Genomic DNA, 21689 nt, shown 5'->3' on the forward strand with positions numbered 1-21689 from the left:
CGACCTTATCGTAACCACTTATAATGAGAAAGTTTGGTGGTTTTTTATTTATTTTTTATTTTTTAACAGACTATTAAGCTGAGCCAAAAGGTTTTTTAAAATTTTTATATATCGTATTGTCAGCGCTACGATTTTTTAAGTTTTGTATTTCTGAAATAACTCCGCGCGTGACGTTCGAGGTTCTTTCCAGTTATTCTCGATCAGTTCTTCCCATTGGTCCATCCACGGCAAGCAAACCGAAGTCTTTTATAACTCTCATATCAGTTTATTCATATGAACCAATGAAGTCATTCAAAGTAGTTCGTTTTTATATTTTTTTTAAATATTTTACTACCAACAGCGGGGTATGCAAGATTGCCAATATTATTTGAACACCACTTTTTAATTATTAGGAATTTGGGACAGGAAATTGATAAGTTGACATAGTTTTCATAATTTATTTTAATATTTGGATATGAAGCTAGAACCTACATTAAATATTAATACATAAAAATAAAATATTGAATCGCCGTATTTGAGAAATTAGTATAGTTAACACAAATCTAAAATAATTATTGATTTGTGCAATTGTTCATATCACAAATATTTATGTATTTGCAAAAACACAAAATGTATAAAAAAGAATTATGCATAATAATTAAAACAATATTCAAAGAAGTTTTCCAAGATAAACATGAAACATAATAATACCTATAAACAACTTGTGTAATTTAAAAATATATTATTGTTTAGCATTTGTCTCAAATGGCCAGATTTCCATATTTTTTTCATAACGACTAAAGATCACCTTTATATTATTTAACAGTGCAAAAATAGAGGAATGATAAAGTGCAATAAGAAAAAATCACTAAATGAGGAAGTTTGGTTTAACTCAGACAGCCATTTTTCAAAACAAAGTATTTTTAAAAAAAAATATTTTACTGCCAAATACTATACATTTTTTTATATTTTTTTAATTGATTGGCCGAAATTAAGTAGTTATGACAGAGGGGGTTCCCTTCGCAGTGCTGTAATACAAAAACTGAAGAACACAACAATGGTAACTTTTCATATGCTTTGCTGACTGTGGCACTTCATTCCATTCGACAAACAATATGTAGCATTACGCACTATAATATTTGGTTATTTACTAGGGAATGACAAATGATGATGACACAAAACATGTGTTAGAAATGTTTCAAAATTGAAACTATTTTTTTCATATATATGAGAAGTGTTGTCATTCAATTACATAGCATAGCATAGCTACAATATTTTGAGTTTGTTTGTAGATAAAAGATTGTATTTCATCCCCTAGGGAGTTATTAAGATCAACAAATAACAACAGAGAGAGAACATTTCAGAGAAGGAAATATGGGAGTCTAGGCATTTACAGGGGTTACCTGTTATTGGCTAGGGTAAGTGGCCACTTTACACACACATTTAATTCTCTGAAATAATCTCCATCTCTGTTATTTCCAAGAAAACATTGTAAAAACTCAAGTTAAGGTATCACTAAACTTCCTCATTTGGCTGGATCACAATTAAAATATAATTAGTCTTAACTATTCAGCCTTTCTGAGTTTCCAAGCTCCTATTCTGTACCGAAGCCAAATGAGACCCAAATCTCTACCCATTTGCACCCAGGACCAGACAGGAGTAACTTTAGATCCTTCGATTTCAGTCCAATAAACCGCTTCTTCAGCTATAAGAATATCCAACTGCTGAGCAATGTATAAAAGCTCTACATCAAATGCCCTGCAATAAAAAAATCATTATTTCTTACAAACCGGGAACCATTTCATTCTCAAATGAATCATTTTTCTTTATTTGTATTTTATTTCAATTATGCCTGGGTGTATTATAAAGATTTGTGTTAGCCATTTTTCTAATGGACTAAGTATGTTAATAAATAAATAAATTACCGAAAAGTAGAATTAAAAATTCCAGGGCAAAATTAATAACTTTTTCATTAGTAAAACAGCTTGTACATGAAGATATCGAGCCATCCACATTTAAGGATATTTATTAATATTTATTTTATTTATTAAAAGAAAACAACAGCCATTTTAACAAAAAAAAATACAATATTATAAACAAACCAAAATTATAGGCCAATTATAGTTTTCTATGTATTACTCCGCATCATTCCACTCTTAAAAATATATATATATATGTTGACATATTATTTTTAAGCTAAGCAAAACAACGTAACCGACGACAATGTAGGCGGTAACACTAGCTCGCACCACTGTCAGCGATATAGGCAAAACAGCGTTACCGCCACTATCTTAAAAGCGGGAGGTATTTAAACAATTTGGCTGTCATTTCAGTATTGGCAGTAACCAACCATTATAAATCCTATTTACTGAATTATTAAAATATATATATATGGAACAAAAATATAAAAAAACCTTCTCCTGCACAATTCACTATTTGTCGCCTATGTTGTTCTGCCGATTATGGCTCGATGTGACAGTGTACACAATTTCTTTTCATTTTTAAAATTATGGTAGTATTTTTCTTTACTCAGATTTTTTTTTAAAACAAGTAATAAAAAAGATTCTGACCTTAAGACAAAAGTTGACATAAAAAATAAAATATTGATTTTTTTGGTAGGTAAAAATAATATAATTTAATTTCCGTATTTAAAACAATGCCTAAACATTTCCTTGGTAAATATTTTTTTAATTTGCTTTTACCATTAAATTGAAAACCCAAAAACATTTTTCCACGCGGTTTTGACTAAATTAATTTATATTTAACTCATATTGGTTATTCAAATAATACTTTAATAAAATATGTAATTTGATACATGATAACATATAATTATTGTTGTTTTACTAACCATCTCTCAACATGCATGTTCAGAAAACAGACTCTGGCAGCTTGTCTTGTTAAAACTTTGAATCCACATTGAGTATCTCTGATTCCACGTACAGCGAATAGCCACACCAGGAAATGGAAGCCGTACATTAAAATCGTCCTGTTGAAAGATATAAAAACATACAATAGCACAACAAAGAAAAAAAATATATTGAGAAGACCAATTAAACAAAAAAATATATTGACTGTGGAGTTCCATCAAGAAACATCTTTAAAAAGTATTAATAGTAAAATTGATAAACTGGATCCTCTTTTTACTTGATACCTTCCACGGAATACCGTGTAAAAAAGTATACTTAAATATAGATAACCGGTTGATAGGATTTCTTACGTAAAAATAATTTCGGGATAAAATAAACTTTACTGTTTGTTTTATTTTCGAAAATAATAACAATGTTACTTCAGTGGAAGACCACATTCAAAAACAAACATTTCATGGCAACCTTCCCAAATTATTATTTTTTAAATAGTATCACTATCACTATAAGACCCATTTTTGCACATTAGGTATAATCACGTGAGATATCCAGAGCCTGTGTCATATTTATTTCCAAATTTTAATGTTAACTGGATTTATTATAAGAATGAAGCTGTACTAAATTGTAAAAAACATCGATATTGTCAGCACTGTAACTTCAATTTTATGACTCTTGGTAACAAGGCGGCAGGCAGTCACTTAAATATTATAGAGCTCGTTCTATGTTGTGATTATTCAACAACAAATAGTTGCGCAATGAATTGTTATATAATGTTTTAAAAAATGTGTTATTCTCATTCAATGTATTATTATATATTAATTTATGTATATGAAACTGTCTTATAGTTCTAACAAAACTTTTGATAGAACTACTTACCTAAACATACTCCGAGCAGCAATAGACTCATCTTCTAAATGTGCTCTTGATCCAATGGCAATTGCTAACCTTTCTGCAACGACTTCAGGTTCTGTGATGTAATTTTTACCACAGTACTTTGTCAAACTTCCTTCCAATTTAGTGAAGTCTGAGAATTTCGTGGCTCCATCGGCATCCGCAAAGAGAATCAACGCACCTCTGGAACTCATAACGCCCTAAAAATATTTGATAAAACAAATATTGGAAAATATGGTTACAAAATTTATTACAAACATTATTTTAAACTTGAAAACACTGTAACTTTTGAAACATGCATGTTTTTTTTATTAAATGAAATAACCCGATTAGTCCCAAAATCAGAAATCTGAAGAAACAACAAAATATTAGAGTTTAATATGTAAAACCAGAACTAAAAATATTTGAAATGTACTAAACCAACTTTATAATAATAAAATACATATTTTTTAACTTGTGAAATTTATCATTGTTTGTTTAGGTAACAATTTTTTAAACTAGCTTTCATGGTGGGGGTTTTAACCTTAGAACTGGTAAAAATACAGAGTTGCAATATTAACACTGGCCTGATATTAGATTGTAAAATATTGAATTAAATAAAATTAGTAATTAAACATTGTGATTTTACATGTTAAATACGTTATATGATAATGTATCAAGAGAGAACAGATCTAAATAAATACATCTAAGAGTAAATAAATATTAGCAAGAAAGCCACAAATAAATTGTTTAAAGCAGGCAATTGATGTTGGGTCACACCACATTAGAGCACGGCTATCGGCCGAGACTAGAGCACGGCTATCGGCAGCAAACAAATGTTATTATGGCTTATTTAAACATCTGGGATCCAAATAGCTCTCTAAAAAAACTAAGACTATTATTTTCAAAACTCTCCCCAGACAGCTTATTGCATATGATGGCGAATTTTGGGTAATGACCAAAAGAGATGAAAATGCAATATCAGAATTTGAAAGAAAAATATTAAGGAAGATATTAATGTGGTGCTGTCAACCAAAATAGAATGTGGAGGAGACGGTTCAATCATGAATTAGATGCACTATATAGCGAACCTTCTTCGAAATTCGGCGAAATTCTTTACACCACTCCGGAAGGCTGACGAAACAGAGGTAGATCAAAATTAAGATGGCAGGATGAAGTGGCATTAAATGAAATACATAAAAATAAAATATGTAAAATATTTTATCACCCTTTGAAAATACTAACCAGTCTGACAGCCCCTCCTTTTCCTCGGTTTTCAATGAGATTCAAAATCCGAACTTTGTCAGCTCCATACTTCTTGGAATACTCACTGGCTACGGAGACAGTTTTATCATGACTTCCATCACTTACTACAATAATCTCATACTTATATTTGGGATTTTCTTTGATCCTTAACTCCAGGAACTCTAAGCATTCATCGAGCATTGGTGGTACTGAAAAAAAAAAAAACAGTGCATAATATTAATAATACATCTTATAATAGAATCAACCGTATATATTATAATAATATTTATTATATAAATAAAACACCAGTGATACTTTAATCCACAAATTTGGAATATCCAGTGACCGGTTTCATCGCTTTCGCGACATCTTCGAGACTGGTATCTTTATTAAAGAGTTAAATGTATTTATACAAAACAGAGGTAAGGATGGATAATTCAAAGTTATATGTAAGTAAATTAAATAAAGTTATTTTTATCTTAAGGATCATTATCAGCAAATTTTCTTTGGGTTAACTAATGAGTTGATATAATGCTATTTTAATGAGTTTAAGTATTTTATTTTACTACAAATTTGTGGATTAAAGTATCACTCGTGTTTTATTTATATAATAAATTACAATGAACTTCCATCAAGAATTTTCACTTACAAACTTAAATGTTTATAATAATATTTAACACGTCCGCAGACAATGTCTTCTTATGGGTCCACTATGAACATATTTCATAACTTTCTTGTTTTTTTTTAAACATTTTACTTTCGATTGGACCGTAGTTGATGGTTTGGAGAAAATCTTATTTGACTTATCATAGTGGGACAATTTTGTTGCTGAATATTTTTTATAGGGACACAATATTTCATGTAGGCTATTTATAGCCGTGTTTTCACTACCAATGTCTTTTGGACTGGACTATAGCTGTCATTTCCTAAATTAGATGTTAACGGAGTGGGGATAACCGTGAATGTGATAAAAAATAATATAATAACATTTCAATAAATAAATCACATGATTATTTAAAACAATAAAATGGTGAACTACTAGAAAATAAGGGAATCATAACTGCAAGCATAAATGCAATAAAATTATTTACAGAGGATTTTTATTTACTCCCAACTACATAAATTGTCACACATATTTTAAAATCATCGCTTCACAAAATTGGTTGGTAGATCAATTACAGCTTATTTCATCCATTTGTTTAGGATGATTAGTCGCATGTTTAGCTGCCAGTCAGAAACTATGATAGATTGAAGTAAAATGACAGATTTTTAATTAAATGTTTTAGATGATTATGTTAAGAATCAAACCCAATGAGAGCATTCTTTAAAAATACTTTTGAGAAAAACTCATAAAAAAATGTTAAATGAAATTTAATATTTTTGTAGCAAGCTTTTCAATCTATTAAACGTAGTTATTTTGGATTGCACAATTTTTGGCACTTACATCTAACTTCTTCATCATATGCAGGAACTACTACGCTTAAATTTATTGATGGCGGGTCAGATAATGAAGGAAACTGTTTATTTTCTCCAGATTGATAATCTTTAAAATATTTTTCTTCTTTATGTCTTTTAACATTTGGATATGGTTTAGTAAATACTAGCAGTACTAAGCACATCTAAAAACAATAAAAGTACATATATTATCTCAACAATTTTAAGTACAAATTTAGACAGTTTTTAGTGGATTATTTGAAAAAAAAATATCCAACCAATAGAAATCCGGAGATTGCCAAGCATCCTCCATAAATGAATACTGTAGTAAGTTGCAAATAAAACATTTTAAAACTTTCATATATTACACATCACAAACATAACCTATCTTCCGAAACCGCAATAAACGTCAAAAGAAAAATGTCAAAAGTGAAGGCCGTTAGCCACGTCTGGAACATTGACAGCCCGAAAATAAAGAGTACATACACAAAAAAATAATATAATCTAATAACTATAGACTATAAATATATGCTGTAAAAGTAACTCCACACGCTTCCCATGGGTGGTATTCTGAACGCAAAAACGCGCGTAGAAAACGCATTTTTAACGCGTATACATCCTGATGGCTGTAACAAGGCACACAATGATTGTAACATGGTGAAAAAAACAAAATAATTAACAATGTACCATTATTTTAATTTTTTTAATATTCTATGAAGTTAAACAATAAAACAAATAAACAATGGTGCCAAATATAGGAACTGTATGAAAAAAATATTTTGACAAACATTGCTTATTTCATTATTAGTGTAAGCTATGTCAGACCACAATAAGCACTCTAAACATTGCACCCACTTTCCATTTGCTTAGTGTTTTAAAACAGCTAAACTAAAATCATATAGTAATATTTTTTGTCTTCTTCAATTCCGTCATATTGTTTCATACTTTTTCGGAAGCAAGTTTTTTGGGTTTATATTCTGTTTATTATTTTTAACTAATGTGGTCTTCCGTTTTTTTAAACTTTTTTTCCTCAATTTATGTTTTCTAATTTTGGGTGTCCATCGTTATAGGCAATTTCCTACTTATTTTCCCCTTCCATTGTTTTTGCGGGGTCCTGATTTTAGTATGGATTCAATGTCATATCAACAAGTGGAAAACTATTGTTTTCTTTTAAGATGTTGAACTTTGTGAAGTAACTGGAATTGTAAAATCGATCAATTATGTTTACCAGATTAGATCATGAAGTAGATGGCACAGATATGGAGTAAAAAATTGATTATATTCACTGAAAAGGCAACATCCCAACATGAAGTAAAAAGTATTGTAGGATCAGCTGTTAAAGCAATCAGAACGAGAAATTCAGTAGTGGAGTTTGATGGAAATAAAAAAGAAGGGCAATCTCAGAAGCAGAAACATCTTGGGCACTGCCTGCCTTTATCAATTTTCCTTTTTGTATTTAAGGTATTATGTTATATTGACATGGCGTTCTTTACTATCTCTACCTATACCTAAAAACTGTTATTAAAATAAAAAGAACAACTTAAACCTGATAGTTACTTGTGACATAAAAAAATAAGACATATCTTCGTAATTAATCATTAAAGAGAAATATTGAAAGTATCTAAAGAAACATAAAGCAATGAAAAAACGATCAAAAACTTCTACGATTTACTCACAACTATCCAGTACAGAGCCACGGGCATTACAATAGTGAGAAAAGTAATTATTTTTTTAATTCGTTTGTTAAGCTAGGGTTTCCTAGGACAGCGGTGCCCGTATTTTAACGGCCGTAGTGAACGGTGATGCAGTGGACAGCCGTCGTAAAGGTGAATAGAGAGTGGTTTCCTAGGAAAACGGTGTTATCAACACCATTTAACACCGTTTTCCTAGGAAACCACTCTCTATTCACCTTTACGACGGCTGTCCACTGCATCACCGTTCACTACGGCCGTTAAAATACGGGCACCGCTGTCCTATGAAACCCCTAGCTTTACTTTCATCCCGCATTACTTTCATTCCCGGTCTCCCCTACTTAAGTATTGTAATTTTAGTTAATGGTCATACTAAAGCCATGGCCTCAAGTAGCCAAAAAGTGAATCTCCTCATCTCTGGTCAGAACAGATATCTGTAGTCTGTGGTCAGAACTCAAAGCAAAAACGTCAAAACGAAGTTTCAAACTGAAAGAATGTGATTTGTGTTTTTTTTTATGCCTTACTAAAACAATTTTAACCGTATATTTTGTGAATTCCACACATTTTTAGGCAAAGACGATTTCATCAAGTTTTCATTTAAATAGTCGAATTGCTTTTTGATTTTAAACCTAATTAGGTAAAAATGCTTATTTCAGAAGTAAGTTTCCTTTCCAATGCAATTAGGAATTTAAATTTAAAGTAGACTTGATTTTATTATTTTCTCCTTTATTTATCTCATGTCATGTTAAACAATTTAAGTTCTTCCTGGTTAAACATTTAGGCCATTATTCTCTTTAAAATCATTAATTTTCTTATCGGCGATCAATGGTGCATAAGGCACTGGATTGGTACCTAGATTGCGCGTATTGTAATGAATATAAGATAATCAGGCTCACGCTTTAGATCCAGTCTAGGGACTAAGAAGCATTACAGTAAAAAAACACATTTTAAAATGATGATTTTATCTTGACCTTGCCGGAAACCGAACCTCAGGCATAGTAGGTAAATACTAATCAGTACACCACGAGGCTGACTAATCTCCCCTCGATCTACCTTTTTCAGGATGTTTACCCGAGAGTAGACATCAAGTAGAAAACGTCGTCTATTTCACACACAGAACTGTATTCTCGATTTCCTCGGTCACGAAAAACACAATTATTAGTCATAAACTATTTTTGCAATGGTACTATAAAGACTAGAAAGGCTTATAAAGTATTTTGGTTAATCGTTCAAATAATTTGTTTCTGGGGTTTTCAATTTTCAAGACGAATGTAACATTTTTTCTTTCAGTTACCAGGTGACGAAGATGGTAGTCAGACCTGCCGTACATTTGTTTTCCAGGATGAAGGACACACCCTTGGAAATGCTTTGAAATGTATAATTTCAAGATAGTGAGTATACTAAAATACACTAACATTGGGTTTATGGCAGATACTAGAAAATATATTTTATTTTTAAGGACGATATACATTATACGTATAATAGTAAAAAATAAAATAAACATTATAGTATATAGTAAAAGTAGGTATAAACAAGAATATATATATATAATTAGTAAAATGTTTGACCGTAAAGTTAATTCAGTAAGATAGCAACAGTTTCACCATATTTATAGTAAACTACAGATATATTGTATAAACTCAGAACCAATAATAGATTTCCAAAAATTGTACAAAGTTAGTAAAGAAAATATAATACATATCGCACTCCCAAAAGTATAGTGTTACAAATACCAAACAGCAACTTTTCAGGAGAGCGCATCAAAGTTTTGTCATATTGAACTTTCTGTATCTTTAAACTTACTTGCGCCACAGAAGAATAAATTACACTTAAAATTTGGAAAAAAATCATGTTTTTCGCCTGAATTTTTCTAATTAAAATTATTAAAGGAGATATTAAGAATATTGGTACTTGTAACGTTTTGGTTAGGTTGTGGTGTTGGTGATGCTTATTAATGAAAACTGTTACAACAGGGAGTTAGGCAGATTTGTTAAATGAAAACAGTTAAAAGTTAATAAAAAAACAAATGGATTCTATCTCAATTTTTATCAAATAACTAGTTAAGGTAACTACTGTAAATCTCCAATAAGTAAGTAATGCCAGTATTCCACTGATCAATTCAAATCACAGTCTTTAAAAAAAAATACAGTTTCTTATAGTAATGGGCGTATTTTTGAGGCATCAGTCCTTTTTCGCAGCAATACAGTAGTTTTTCTTTTTCTTGCGGAAATCTTGAACCTTGAAAAGAAAGGAAATCTTGAAAGTAATTAAACTGGTTCAGTTATTGCTCTCCATGAGTACTGTAAAAAGATAGGAGTAAAAGAAAAAAGATAAAATTAAATCCGCTTTTATTGTCCATGTTTACATAAACACAACCTAAACTGGACTTATGATATTTTGTGATATTGCACAATCAAGATAATTTTTTGTGTCTAAATAGTCTCATGGGCTCTTGCTACAGTTCATTGCATAAATTTTTCTATGAAAACGGTATTTACGGCCCATGTAGCTCTATTAACGCATAAAATGTCTCTTGTGGCTCGTGAAATCTCAAGCACGGAGAGTGTTATGGTGCCTTGTAACCTTTTAACATTTAGTTTCATAGTGGTTATCATCTAGTATAATTTCACTAAACTGATACATGGTGCCATATCATAAAAGTAAAACAGCATCAAGGAGCCATGTGACTGTTTAACTTACCAAAGCGAAGCGTTTTGCCCCATCAAAATGCAGATGGCAACTGAGATGGGTCCCTGTAACTGTCTTCTGCTAGAAAATATAGCCGTTCCCGCCGGTGGCGCGATGTAACTATTTTTTGAAATGCCATCTCTGGGCCATTTCTTGAAATAGACTTGTTAAACTTTTTTCATACGAAAGGGCAAAAAAAACTGAACAAAATAATACTAAAAACGAAAAATTGCATTTCGGCAGTTGTAACACTACTCATTTAAGGGTGTGATATATAGTTTATGCATATAAAAATATATGTATATATTTTTTTAATGAAAGAAGATATATATATATATATAGGGTTTTCCAATAAGAGGTTTCATTTCATTGTAAAGAGGAAGGTATGCCATTAACAATGGAAAACGATATCAGCCAAATGGCCGCCACGGCTACGCTTGCAGCACCATATCCTTTTCACAACATTTTCCATGACCAATTCACACATTTGCGGCTGTATGTCCTCGATAACTTACACGAATTACATCTTTAAGGTCTTGAATCGATTGTGGAGCATTGGCATAGACCTTATCTTTCACGTGGCCTCAAAGAAAAAAGTCTAAAGGTGTTAAATCACAAGGTCTCGGTGGCCAATTGTGATCACCTCTTCGAGAAATAACACGGTCAGGAAACTTTTCTTGCAAAATTGCGATGGTTTCGTTGCTTGTGTGGCACATAGCGCCGTCTTGTTGAAAATAAAGGTCGTCCACATCAATATCTTCCAATTCCGGCCATAAAAAATCATTGATCATAGCTCGGTAGCGCAATCCAATCACGGTAACAGTTGCACCAGCCTCATTTTCGAATAAGTAAGATCCAATCATACCGCCAGCCCAAAAACAGCACCAAACAGTGACACGTTGAGGATGGAGAGGATTTTCAACAATCATTCTTGAATTGGGTTGTGGTCCTGTGGCTAGTGTCTCGGACTCACGGACCAAAGGTCTGTGGTTCGAATCCCACTCTACCCCAACTTGATTCCCATTTTCTAATAGTGAGTTACTTAAAACTCGTTGAAAATGGCCCTCAAAATTAAATATTTGGGTAAATCATAAGAACGCAAATATTTCTTTTTTAAAAAAAAAAAAAAATCCGAGCCCGAAACTCGACAATTCTGTATATTAACGTAGCCTCCTAGGTGAAAATGGGCCTCATCACTGAAGATGATTTTTCGATGAAAATCCGAATTGTTTTGATGCATTTCAAGGAACCAATCAGCGAAGATACGACGTTGCTGGTGATCGGCCGGCTTGAGTTCTTGTGTTAACTGAACTTTAAAAGCCTTAAGACCTAAGTCTTTATGCAAAATACGGTGTAATGTCATTTGTGGAATGCCTAATTCCAAAGATCGATGAGGAATCGGCAAACGTGGGTTTTCGTCAACACTACGGGCTACAGCAGCAATATTCTCATTTGTTCTTGAGCGACGCACACGGTTTCGATTCTTCACATCACTAACTGTGACTGCAAATTTTCACCATTTTTGTAGTGAATTTGAATAATTTCAATGCGTTGTTGAAGCATGTATCGTTCCATTTTTAGTAATAGTGTAGTTTTTACTTGTCAAATGTCAAAAGATGACAGCTTCAAAAGTGACTATGACCTTTGGGTCAGCGGGCTATTCAAAATGAAACCTCTTATTGAAAAACCCTGTATATGTATTTTAATGCATGAGGGCGAGATTAGGACAGGGATGCTTGAAGAGAGAATAAGGGGAGGAAGGGAGAAGTACATACTTATTATTATCAAGTTACATAATTAATTTTAAGTATCATATATGTAACATTTTTTAATTTAAAAAAAAATGTAATTCTCATTTCTAAATGATACTAGAATCTACTGGGCACTTATATTTTGCAATCATAAAAATTCAATTTGCTCTATGGTCCACCGGTAAGCGCATTTGCTAACCATGCCTGAGGTCCCAAAATGGATTCACAACAAGGTCCATATGAAGTATTTATTTAATAGTTGGTACACAATTTATTACACAATTTCATAGTCCCTGGACTGACGCCTGAACCATGAGAATGGTCATCTTGACTTCATCTATATTAACTCGTAAAAGACTATTTAAAAAATCCCTCCACAAACGGTGATGTAATTTCGTATTACATTAACTAAATGACGATATATTTTTAAATGCTGATATTTAAAAACAAAAATATAACATATAATATACATCTACTATTTAAAATTCTGTTTTCCACAACATTTATAGCATTATTATAAAAAGTAAGAGAGGAATATTAAGTCTTGTATTATATGTAGACTCATGTGACATCATAGCCATGAAAGAGTTAAAACAGATTGCTGATACTCCGCTATTGAAGTAGTAATGCATATTACCATTATTGCAAGAGAATGATTAATTATTTATTCTTGTATTTTCAGTGATTTAACACAGTTTTATAATAATAAATTATGTATTATTTAAAAGACAATGATTTATGAATTTTTTAAAGCATCTAGTAAGTAATATGTTTAATTTTTCAGTCCCGAAGTGCAATTTTGTGGATACACAGTGCCGCATCCAGCTGAAACTAAAATGCATTTTAGAATACAAGCGTACAAAGAAAACGCCGTAGAAATACTCAAAAAAGGCCTCGAAGATTTAGAAGATGTTTGCGACCATACGATACAACTTTTCGAAACTGAAATTAAAGATTTTACTGGATAATTGATTTTTTTTAATTTACCCTCATATTGAAAGTGAAATACAATAATATAAAAGATTCTTATCATTGCGACTGAGAAACATTGTGATGAATAATACAAAATATTTATCTATACTAAAATTCCACAACTCATATCTGTTATTTTAACATTGTTCTATTTATTGAGTCACAAATTTTAATTTTGTCTTAATTTAATAAACACAATATTTTTTTTTATAAAAATACACTCAAAACTTCTGAGTTATCAAATTTTTCTTTACGAGCTTCTTCATTTCAATGCGAACAAAAATTTGAAAAACCTCGACTTCCCAAGCCAAAAAGTTTCAAACCATGCTCTCGCCTCACCAAATAAACTAATTTTATTTTGTCATGATGCTGAACCATTTAGGATCCAAATAAATACCTACGCCTGTCTGGGTTGCAGCAAGTCATGTGGTTTTGAAGCTTAACAAGCCAAACTACTATAACAATTTAAGAAATGTATTTTATGCGAACATTTTTCTCGGGTGAAGATTTATAGATTATTATGCTTTTTCGGAGTTGGTAATTTAATTAATTAATGATAGATTTTTTATAGACATTAAAGATTTCATTTCATTTCATTTTTTTTTTTTGCACCACAACAGGCCTGGAGGCCCAATTACAGTGGTGAATTACGTTACTGAACAACCAGGCTTGAGAAAAATCACATTTTTTAAATTTTTGTGTTCTCACCGGGAATCGAACCCGGAACCTTCCGTGCGTGAGTCAAGCGTCTTGACCACTACACCACGGAGGCCGCCGAAGATGAGTGATACTTAAACCCACAAATTTAGAATAACCAGTGACCAGTTTCATCACTTTCACAACATCTTTATTTCTATAATTTATTAAAACTACAATGAATTTAACTAAGAATCTCCGCTAACTTTTTTTTTTTTTTTAATTGATCTTTAATCATAGTATACAAGAAAACAGAGGTCATCATCTGCGTCGTTCTCCTCACTGTTGAGGATTGTGACCACCCGGGAGGGATCTTTGTCTTCAACATGTTATAGGTTATAGATTGTTGTCCTCCACCTTTCCCAACACACTGCCGTCCGCATGTTCCAACCACTGATGTATATATTTTTATGGTTAAATGGCAGACTTATTGCCACTGCCAATCTATTGGTAATTTAGTTTTTTAATTGCATCAGAGTATGTCGGTGTGGCTGAAGCTGTTATCTGTATTAGCATAATTGTTATTTTTCTTAGTACGAATCAATTTGACAACAGTTATTGCATAAAGATTTGGTTTTTTGTTAATATTTTTGTACATATCATTCTATTAATACACAGACGCGACCCGAGCCTCCCAAAACTTATGCCCTAACACTCCCAGTTGTCATTTTGTCAGCTATATATGTAGCTTGATGTTCAAAATAGAAACCAAAATGCTTGCTCCTACTTGTCGTAAAAACCGTTCATACTATCATTTCCAAAAGGGTGGTGTAACTTTTCAAATTTTTTTCTTAAGTGGTTCTGTCTGCTTTGGGCATTACCAATTATTTTTATTTATCTGATCATGCCACATCTTCCTTGGTCATCTTCGTCCCACGTTACAGTTCATTCTCACCATATATACCTTTTTTACTACACGACCAAACCATCTCAAGACCCTTTCTGAATCTTATCAATTATACCTGACTCAGATTTATACCACAACCCTGTAAATGTGTAGACTTCCAAATCCCTTCTCAAAAATGTTTTCCCGCTCTGTTGCAACAAATTCAAATCTAAATAACTCCCCAGGAATGAAGTCCAGCCTGTCTACAAACATTTGGACATGCTCAAAAGATTGTTAATAAACTGGTATAAGAAATACAAAAATCATTTTCAGGCGTTGCCTGGTAGGTGAAATGGTTCAGCCGGATGAATCGCACCCACATGATAAAAGTTTCAGTTCTTTTACTTCACAGCATGTTTAAACCTAGGCGGGATGGTGAATGTTAGTGCGTAAAGTAGCCAGTCTAACTAGCCAATGACAGGTCATAAAATCTGTGTATGCCTAGACTTCCGTATTCCCTTCTCAAAAATGTTTCCCCCCTTCATTGTAACAAATTTACATGTACTAACAGTGTTTAAAAATTTGCATTATTAATTTTTAAAAATATTGCTGTTCATTATTTTTAAGTCAAAAATGACCACTGTACGTGTTGCAACATAAAAAAAAATTGTGATATTAAACACCACATGCATTCAAAATTATTAATCAATGTTTTTCAAAAGTAAAAAATATTATTTTACTTAAATTGTTTGAGTAAATGGTATTTCTCGCTTCCAGCGCAAGAGCTTGGTTGAGTATTTCAGATTGTATGGAAAACATTCCAACTAAATAATAAAGAAATGTCCCTTCGAAGTGCTGCAGACCCTGTAATTGGCCCCATTTATAGAACTTATATTTCAAATAAATATACCTTTTAGATTTATGACTAGAAGTGTTAGAATACGAATATTTAGTGTAGTGGAACTAAAGGTGCGTTTTCCAGTGTCATGGTCATCTCATATTACTGCTTAAGTATCAAATTGCATTACACTACCTATTATCCAGGGCATCACCAATCAAGTCTGAGAAGATTAAAACATAGATAAAAATAAAAAAAAGTTTCAGGTTCTCAATTCACATTTATTTGTTTACTTTTGCAGTCAATATATTTAGACATTTTCGGCAAAGCGAACCTTAACAGGTTTGGCCAAATACTCTGCGAATTCTTGGTAAGGCGTCTTGCCCAGAGGAAGATCTTTCCACAAATCTGGGGTGAGGAAGGCGTAAGTCTTGGCGATGGCTGCGTATGTTGCCTTGGCGAAGTTACCAAGAGTGGCGGTAGAACCACGGGCGGAGGTGTAGCAATCCTCGATACCGGACATCTGCAGAAGCTTCTTGGGGACAGGGCCAGACACGATGCCGGTACCGCGGGGGGCTGGGATAAGACGCACGGACACGGAGCCACACTTGCCAGTTACCTGATAAAGAAGAGCCTCATTAGACAACAGTGTCGAAGCACACAATTTTAAAAGCAACATTTTAAAAAATCAGACGCATTGCAGCTGACATCGAGCTTTGCTCTCCAGTGGAAACCACGAATGAATAAAAATTTGTATCATCATATAAAAAAAAAGTCCAAGCTAACATTGTAATGCGAAAGATTAATAATTACCTTGCAGGGTACGGTGTGGGGCTTTCCGATCTTATTTCCCCAGTAACCTCGACGTACGGGTACAACAGACAGCTTGGCAAGGATGATAGCACCTCGGATGGCAGTGGCCACTTCCTTACTGCACTTAACACCCAGACCAATGTGGCCCTTGCTGTCTCCGATGGCTACGAAAGCCTTGAAGCGGGTGCGCTGACCGGCACGCGTCTGCTTCTGGACAGGCATGATTTTCAATACCTCGTCCTTCAGATCAGCGCCTCCGATGAAGAAATCGATGATCTCAGACTCTTTGATGGGGAGAGAGAAAAGATAGATCTCTTCCAGCTTCAGGATCTTTCCATCTCGTACCAAGCGCCCCAGTTTAGTCACGGGCACCCATTCTTTCTGGTCCTCCTTACCGCGACCGCGACCTCGCCCCCTCCCGCGGCCCCGGCCCCTTGGCCCACCGCGCCCGCGATCTCCCCCGCGAGAACCGAAACCTCCACGGAAACCACCACGTCCAGCGGCAGGAGCTGCGTCCGCCATTCTGAAATCAAACAATTTATGAATATCAAAGAGCACACACTACAATAAATGTCTAGCAACAAGGTAGATCAGACGTAAACGGCCGTCACAGAAGACTCTCCGGTGGAAACCGCGAATGTTTGTAAAAAGTTATCATCATAATATGTGAAACACGTGGCGAATGGCGACTGGTATATAACTTGAAAATATGATACTGCTGGCCATTCAAACAATCCTAACAATTACATTAATGCAGAACATAGCAACGCGGACGATAACAACTTAAATTATATTTGAACCAAAATAGTTGATAAAACAATACTCACGTAGAACAAGGTGTGATGACTGTGTGAACCGGATGTACAATGAGAAGCGAACGCGTGTAGCTCTTATATTTATAATATATTTTGTTAGCTGCGTTTGCTATTGAATGGTTCTTTCTCTCTGGTTCCGGTAAGATTTTGATTAATTTGTACCTGCTTATTCAGGATAAACAATTATAAAAAATGATAAATTTATCCTAAATTGCCATTTTCTGTTACTAAACTGGAGCGATTTACATAAAACAAATGTATTATTAAAGTTGGCACGTCCACCTACTATGCTTGAGGTCCTAAATTTGATTTCTAAGTAGGTTGATATAAAATATTTATTTTTAAAGATGTTTTTTTATTAAAATATTTCATTGTTCATGCACTTGAAACGTAAGATTGATCACTTTACTTTCTGGTAACAAATGATCAAGAGACGCAGCATATAATTTAACAATCAAGTGCCCCATATCCTTCATGTTCCTAATAATTATCTAGGACAGCGTAATGATTTGTATTTTCTTAATAATTACCTAAGACAGCAAAAGCATAGATTGTTTCATATTTTGATATACAGAACCGAGAGTCTCTTTTTGTATTTTTTGTCATTTTATATTATGTATGTCTTAAATTTTAGTTAATAATGTATATATTATTTTTAATAAATTAATTGAAAATTTGAATTAGACGCAGATAAGATTTCGATCAGTTTTATAATAATATATACAAAATAACATTTATTTCATGACTTTTCAAAAACAACAAAATTTCAACATATTTTAGAAGAAAAAATTTAGGTTAATTGATATTTCAACAGAGATAGAAAAAAAATACTGACTAGTATGGAAGTTTATGCATTTCAAAGACATATATAATAATTGTTATCCTAGATTCCTTTCTGAGAAGCGAAATAAAAAAATGCTACAACAAAAGAAGAAGATGAAGGATTAATCAACAGCCCACTGAACAAGGAAGAAGATGAATATTATTTTGATATAAATAAATTAATAAATATAACCAAAAAAATAAAAGTCAAGTGATTTATTTTATGTTTGTTTGAGGTTGTTTCATAACAATATTTTATTGGCTCAGCTAAAAATGTTAAAAACATTTGGAAAATCGAGTTTTTTAAAAATAGTGTGTAACAATTGCGCTGTATTTTCTTCAAAATCACAATTACCTGGCTTAGGGCTTACTAATGTCAAAAAGAAAATAGGCGACGATAATATAAAAATTACTTTAATAGGTCAAGATGAAGGAATATCCATTACAAGTCTAGCAGAAGCAACAAAAATATCTAAACGGCGAGATTTAAAGTTGGTTAAGATTGTCGATTTGGATACCAAAACTTCGAGACCAGTGTACAAGTAAATCCATGTTTACATTTTTATTTCACTTGATTTAATAACGTTGAATGCTGAATACTGTTAGTTTATTGTGTTACTATAGCATACGTGTATGGTTTACTCGCATTATCAACAACACCCAGAAAATGATGCCTACAATGGAGATCAAAATATGAAGACTTGTTTTTATTTTATTATTTGCTTTTACCGGTTACCCGCAATGCCTCTATTTTAGAAGATTGTCATTTATAAAAAAATACACTAAAATACGCAGACCAATTGAAAATAAAATATTTCTTGGATTTTCTTCTTGCCGCTGACGAGAATCGAATCCGCGACTCCAATTTCACAGTTGCCCATCTAACCAACTGCGCAACGGCGCTTGTCTAAAAAACTTTTGTTTCTTAAATTAGTATGCATTCATGAGTTATTTGTTAGTTTAATTACATTAACCAATGCATAAAACAACATTTCACTAATTTTTATCTCCATTCAGGAAAATAAAACTTAATGTTACTATTCTTTCACGTACTTTAGACAAAATATAAATGAGATGATCTTTAAAGAAATTCAATATTTGTGTTTTTTTTATGCAGATTGATGTCCGGCAAAGAATATCATATTGAAGATTTCAAAAGACGTGAAGAAAATCGCGAGGCACGTAAAGAACCATCTATCAAAGGAGAAAAGTTTTTACCTTTGTCTGCTAATATTGCAAAGCATGATTTACAAACTAACCTTAAAAAAATAAGCAAATGGCTTCTAAAGTTATACGAAATAAGAATTGTTATTAATGGCGATGAGAAAACCTCTGAACTCTCTGTAAGTTGACATAATTCTGGGAAAGCATATATCATACACATCATTTGAATTATTAAATCATTTTATATTATTAGGTGTACAAATAAATTTCTACTGTTTTTCATCAAAAATTGGGCATTTGGACACAGAACCTTATGTTTTATTCCAAGTATTGTCCATCGCTTGCCACTACTTTTTCCCATCATTCTGGCAGCATACGGATACCGCCTCGGAAGAATGCTTCATCTTTTGAGGCTATCCACAAATCGACCCAATTTTTGGTATCTCTTCACTCTTTATATGACGCCATGTGCCATCGATCGGAGCAAGTAGTAGTAGAAATATAACACTACAGAGGAAAAGGAATATGTAAAATAAATTTTTAAAATGGAGGATTGAATTACAGTGCATTTGAATGTTTCATAAGCCTATGTTAATGAGTTAGTGCCTGTCGGTGAACCAAGTAAACGTACAAATTTATTTTGTTAAGAACATTTTGTAACTACCATTAAAATTCTCTCTCATGAATTTTAGTGTTCTTGTATGAAAGTTATTAATCATTTTTCCATTTTCATTTCAGACAGCAGTTTTTGCAGATATTCAAAACGAAATTTCAAAATTTGGTGAAATAAAACAAAAGCATGTAAAGAAAGGAAATATAAAGTTTCAGATTGTACCATTTTTGAAAACTCCAGACAAAACCATTGAAACCTCAAAAAATAATGTCACCTCTAAGAGCGAAAATGAAAACTCTCCCAAATCTGAATCAATAAGCGAAGATGACAGCTCTTCTAAATTTGATTCTGTAGTTGCAGAAAATGACCCTTCTAACTCTGACCGTATGGCGGGTGAAAAATCTCAAAAGTCATTGTGACTAGAGACAAACATAATATCTGCATTTTCAGGACTTCTGGTGTTTTTCCTTCTCACTAAATATGGCTATCTTTACCTTTTTCACCGAAGCAAATAATTCAAATATTATTAATATTCAAAGCATTAACTTTGTGGTCAATCATTTTAATTTGTGCCAGTAGATATTTGTATATAACCACTTACTGACAATTCTATGTCTACCGCTTTCGTCGGGACACCAATTAAACTAACATGCAGTTTCACAAAAATATAAAACCAACGTGCTGATATGACACATCCTATTAGAAGCTATTACCAACACGCAGAGATGAAAAAAAATCTTGATTACAACATTTGGAAAAGAAAGAGAAAGGGGAGGTCTTAGACTTTATTATAGGGTAACCATTACAATGAAACATTGTGTAATGGGCTATGTCGAAAGGTTGATTTGTATATTTCAAATTAATTTATTTTACTAAAATAACATTAAAAATAACAAACTGTTTAAGCCGTTATATTGGGCTAAAATATCAAACCAGGAACCCTTGAGCAACGGTTTGACATTATTAAGGTATAACACTTTACCATAGCAAGAGTATTTGTCTCTTATCATAGTTTCACTGACGTGAAAGATGTCGATCTCCAAAGTGATAATGTTCAGCTGCCCGACTGCTCTTCCAGTCGGCAAACCAGAGACAGGTTGGTTTTGAAAGCCAGGCGGTAAAACAGTCTGTGCTGACGCTGTCAGAGGTAAAAAACATAAATAGAACATAAAACATAAAACAGAACATAAAAATTGATACTCTCTGAAATGGCTGAGTTTTAAAAAAAAACCTCTTATCAGTCTTAAAAAATGGGTCAGTGTGAACTTTAGTGTAGTTAATAATATTAGTAAACGTTAGTGTAATTAGGAATTCCTGGTGAAGAGACGGTTATGTCTTTTCTAACATAGAAAAGTCAGTATGTGGTTATAAACAATTATTTATTGAATTTTTCAATAGTTCATAATGGGCATTTGTGTAAAAGCTTGTCAATTCCCAAATTGTAAATATGTTTGAATAAAATTTTATTTTGTATGTATTAGTAACGTATAAAATTAATATGCCATCCGGTTCGGAACATGACTGTTCCATTGTCAAGGCGCAAAAATAATTTGATTCAAGTAATTTTACTCAAAATAAATACATACCTAAATTACCTAATGTTAAAAA

General features: G+C 32.6%; 4 protein-coding genes across 4 annotated transcripts; 2 read left to right on the forward strand and 2 right to left on the reverse strand.

Annotated features, from left to right (window-relative positions):
• Nucleotides 1-425: 425 nt before the first annotated feature.
• On the reverse strand, nucleotides 426-6803 carry wol (Dolichyl-phosphate beta-glucosyltransferase wollknaeuel). Its single transcript, XM_088233410.1, has 6 exons — nucleotides 6671-6803; nucleotides 6403-6577; nucleotides 4959-5167; nucleotides 3720-3934; nucleotides 2828-2965; nucleotides 426-1737 (listed from the first exon to the last, which is right to left on the reverse strand). Exons 1-6 carry the CDS (start codon nucleotides 6737-6739, stop codon nucleotides 1545-1547), a joined length of 999 nt encoding a protein of 332 aa, XP_088089536.1. The 5' UTR covers nucleotides 6740-6803; the 3' UTR covers nucleotides 426-1544.
• A 1708-nt stretch (nucleotides 6804-8511) lies between these two features.
• Polr1D (RNA polymerases I and III subunit AC2 l(2)37Cg) lies at nucleotides 8512-13509 on the forward strand. The gene is made up of 3 exons (XM_088233412.1): nucleotides 8512-8741; nucleotides 9374-9474; nucleotides 13307-13509. The coding sequence occupies exons 1-3, from the start codon at nucleotides 8727-8729 to the stop codon at nucleotides 13488-13490; spliced, it is 300 nt and encodes a 99-aa protein (XP_088089538.1). The 5' UTR covers nucleotides 8512-8726; the 3' UTR covers nucleotides 13491-13509.
• A 2605-nt stretch (nucleotides 13510-16114) lies between these two features.
• Nucleotides 16115-17535, reverse strand: RpS2 (ribosomal protein S2). Its single transcript, XM_088233415.1, has 3 exons — nucleotides 17495-17535; nucleotides 16668-17190; nucleotides 16115-16473 (listed from the first exon to the last, which is right to left on the reverse strand). Exons 2-3 carry the CDS (start codon nucleotides 17187-17189, stop codon nucleotides 16165-16167), a joined length of 831 nt encoding a protein of 276 aa, XP_088089541.1. The 5' UTR covers nucleotide 17190; nucleotides 17495-17535; the 3' UTR covers nucleotides 16115-16164.
• Nucleotides 17536-18422: 887 nt separating this feature from the next.
• Nucleotides 18423-20844, forward strand: LOC148277046 (uncharacterized). The gene is made up of 3 exons (XM_088233416.1): nucleotides 18423-18846; nucleotides 19422-19647; nucleotides 20207-20844. Exons 1-3 carry the CDS (start codon nucleotides 18578-18580, stop codon nucleotides 20498-20500), a joined length of 789 nt encoding a protein of 262 aa, XP_088089542.1. The 5' UTR covers nucleotides 18423-18577; the 3' UTR covers nucleotides 20501-20844.
• The last annotated feature ends 845 nt before the right edge of the window (nucleotides 20845-21689 follow it).

This window comes from Micrasema longulum, unplaced genomic scaffold (assembly GCF_059751315.1).
Source record: "Micrasema longulum isolate JH-2025_06_02 unplaced genomic scaffold, ASM5975131v1 h1tg001096l, whole genome shotgun sequence".
Lineage (NCBI taxonomy): Eukaryota > Metazoa > Arthropoda > Insecta > Trichoptera > Brachycentridae > Micrasema > Micrasema longulum.

What these genes read in the sequence shown, in the direction of transcription:
- RpS2 (XM_088233415.1), bottom strand. Translation starts at nt 17,189, where the DNA reads ATGGCGGACGCAGCTCCTGCCGCTGGACGTGGTGGTTTCCGTGGAGGT. An exon ending in CCCACACCGTACCCTGCAAG is followed by an intron (nt 16,474 to 16,667) that starts GTAATTATTAAT and finishes CTTCTTTATCAG; the next exon opens with GTAACTGGCAAGTGTGGCTC.
- LOC148277046 (XM_088233416.1), top strand. Translation starts at nt 18,578, where the DNA reads ATGTTAAAAACATTTGGAAAATCGAGTTTTTTAAAAATAGTGTGTAAC. An exon ending in ACTTCGAGACCAGTGTACAA is followed by an intron (nt 18,847 to 19,421) that starts GTAAATCCATGT and finishes TTTTTTATGCAG; the next exon opens with ATTGATGTCCGGCAAAGAAT. An exon ending in AGAAAACCTCTGAACTCTCT is followed by an intron (nt 19,648 to 20,206) that starts GTAAGTTGACAT and finishes TTTTCATTTCAG; the next exon opens with ACAGCAGTTTTTGCAGATAT.
- wol (XM_088233410.1), bottom strand. Translation starts at nt 6,739, where the DNA reads ATGTTTTATTTGCAACTTACTACAGTATTCATTTATGGAGGATGCTTG. An exon ending in AAGGAGGGGCTGTCAGACTG is followed by an intron (nt 3,935 to 4,958) that starts GTTAGTATTTTC and finishes AAATATTTTTAG; the next exon opens with GGCGTTATGAGTTCCAGAGG. An exon ending in GCTGCTCGGAGTATGTTTAG is followed by an intron (nt 2,966 to 3,719) that starts GTAAGTAGTTCT and finishes ATCTTTCAACAG; the next exon opens with GACGATTTTAATGTACGGCT.
- Polr1D (XM_088233412.1), top strand. An exon ending in AAATGTATAATTTCAAGATA is followed by an intron (nt 9,475 to 13,306) that starts GTGAGTATACTA and finishes TTAATTTTTCAG; the next exon opens with TCCCGAAGTGCAATTTTGTG.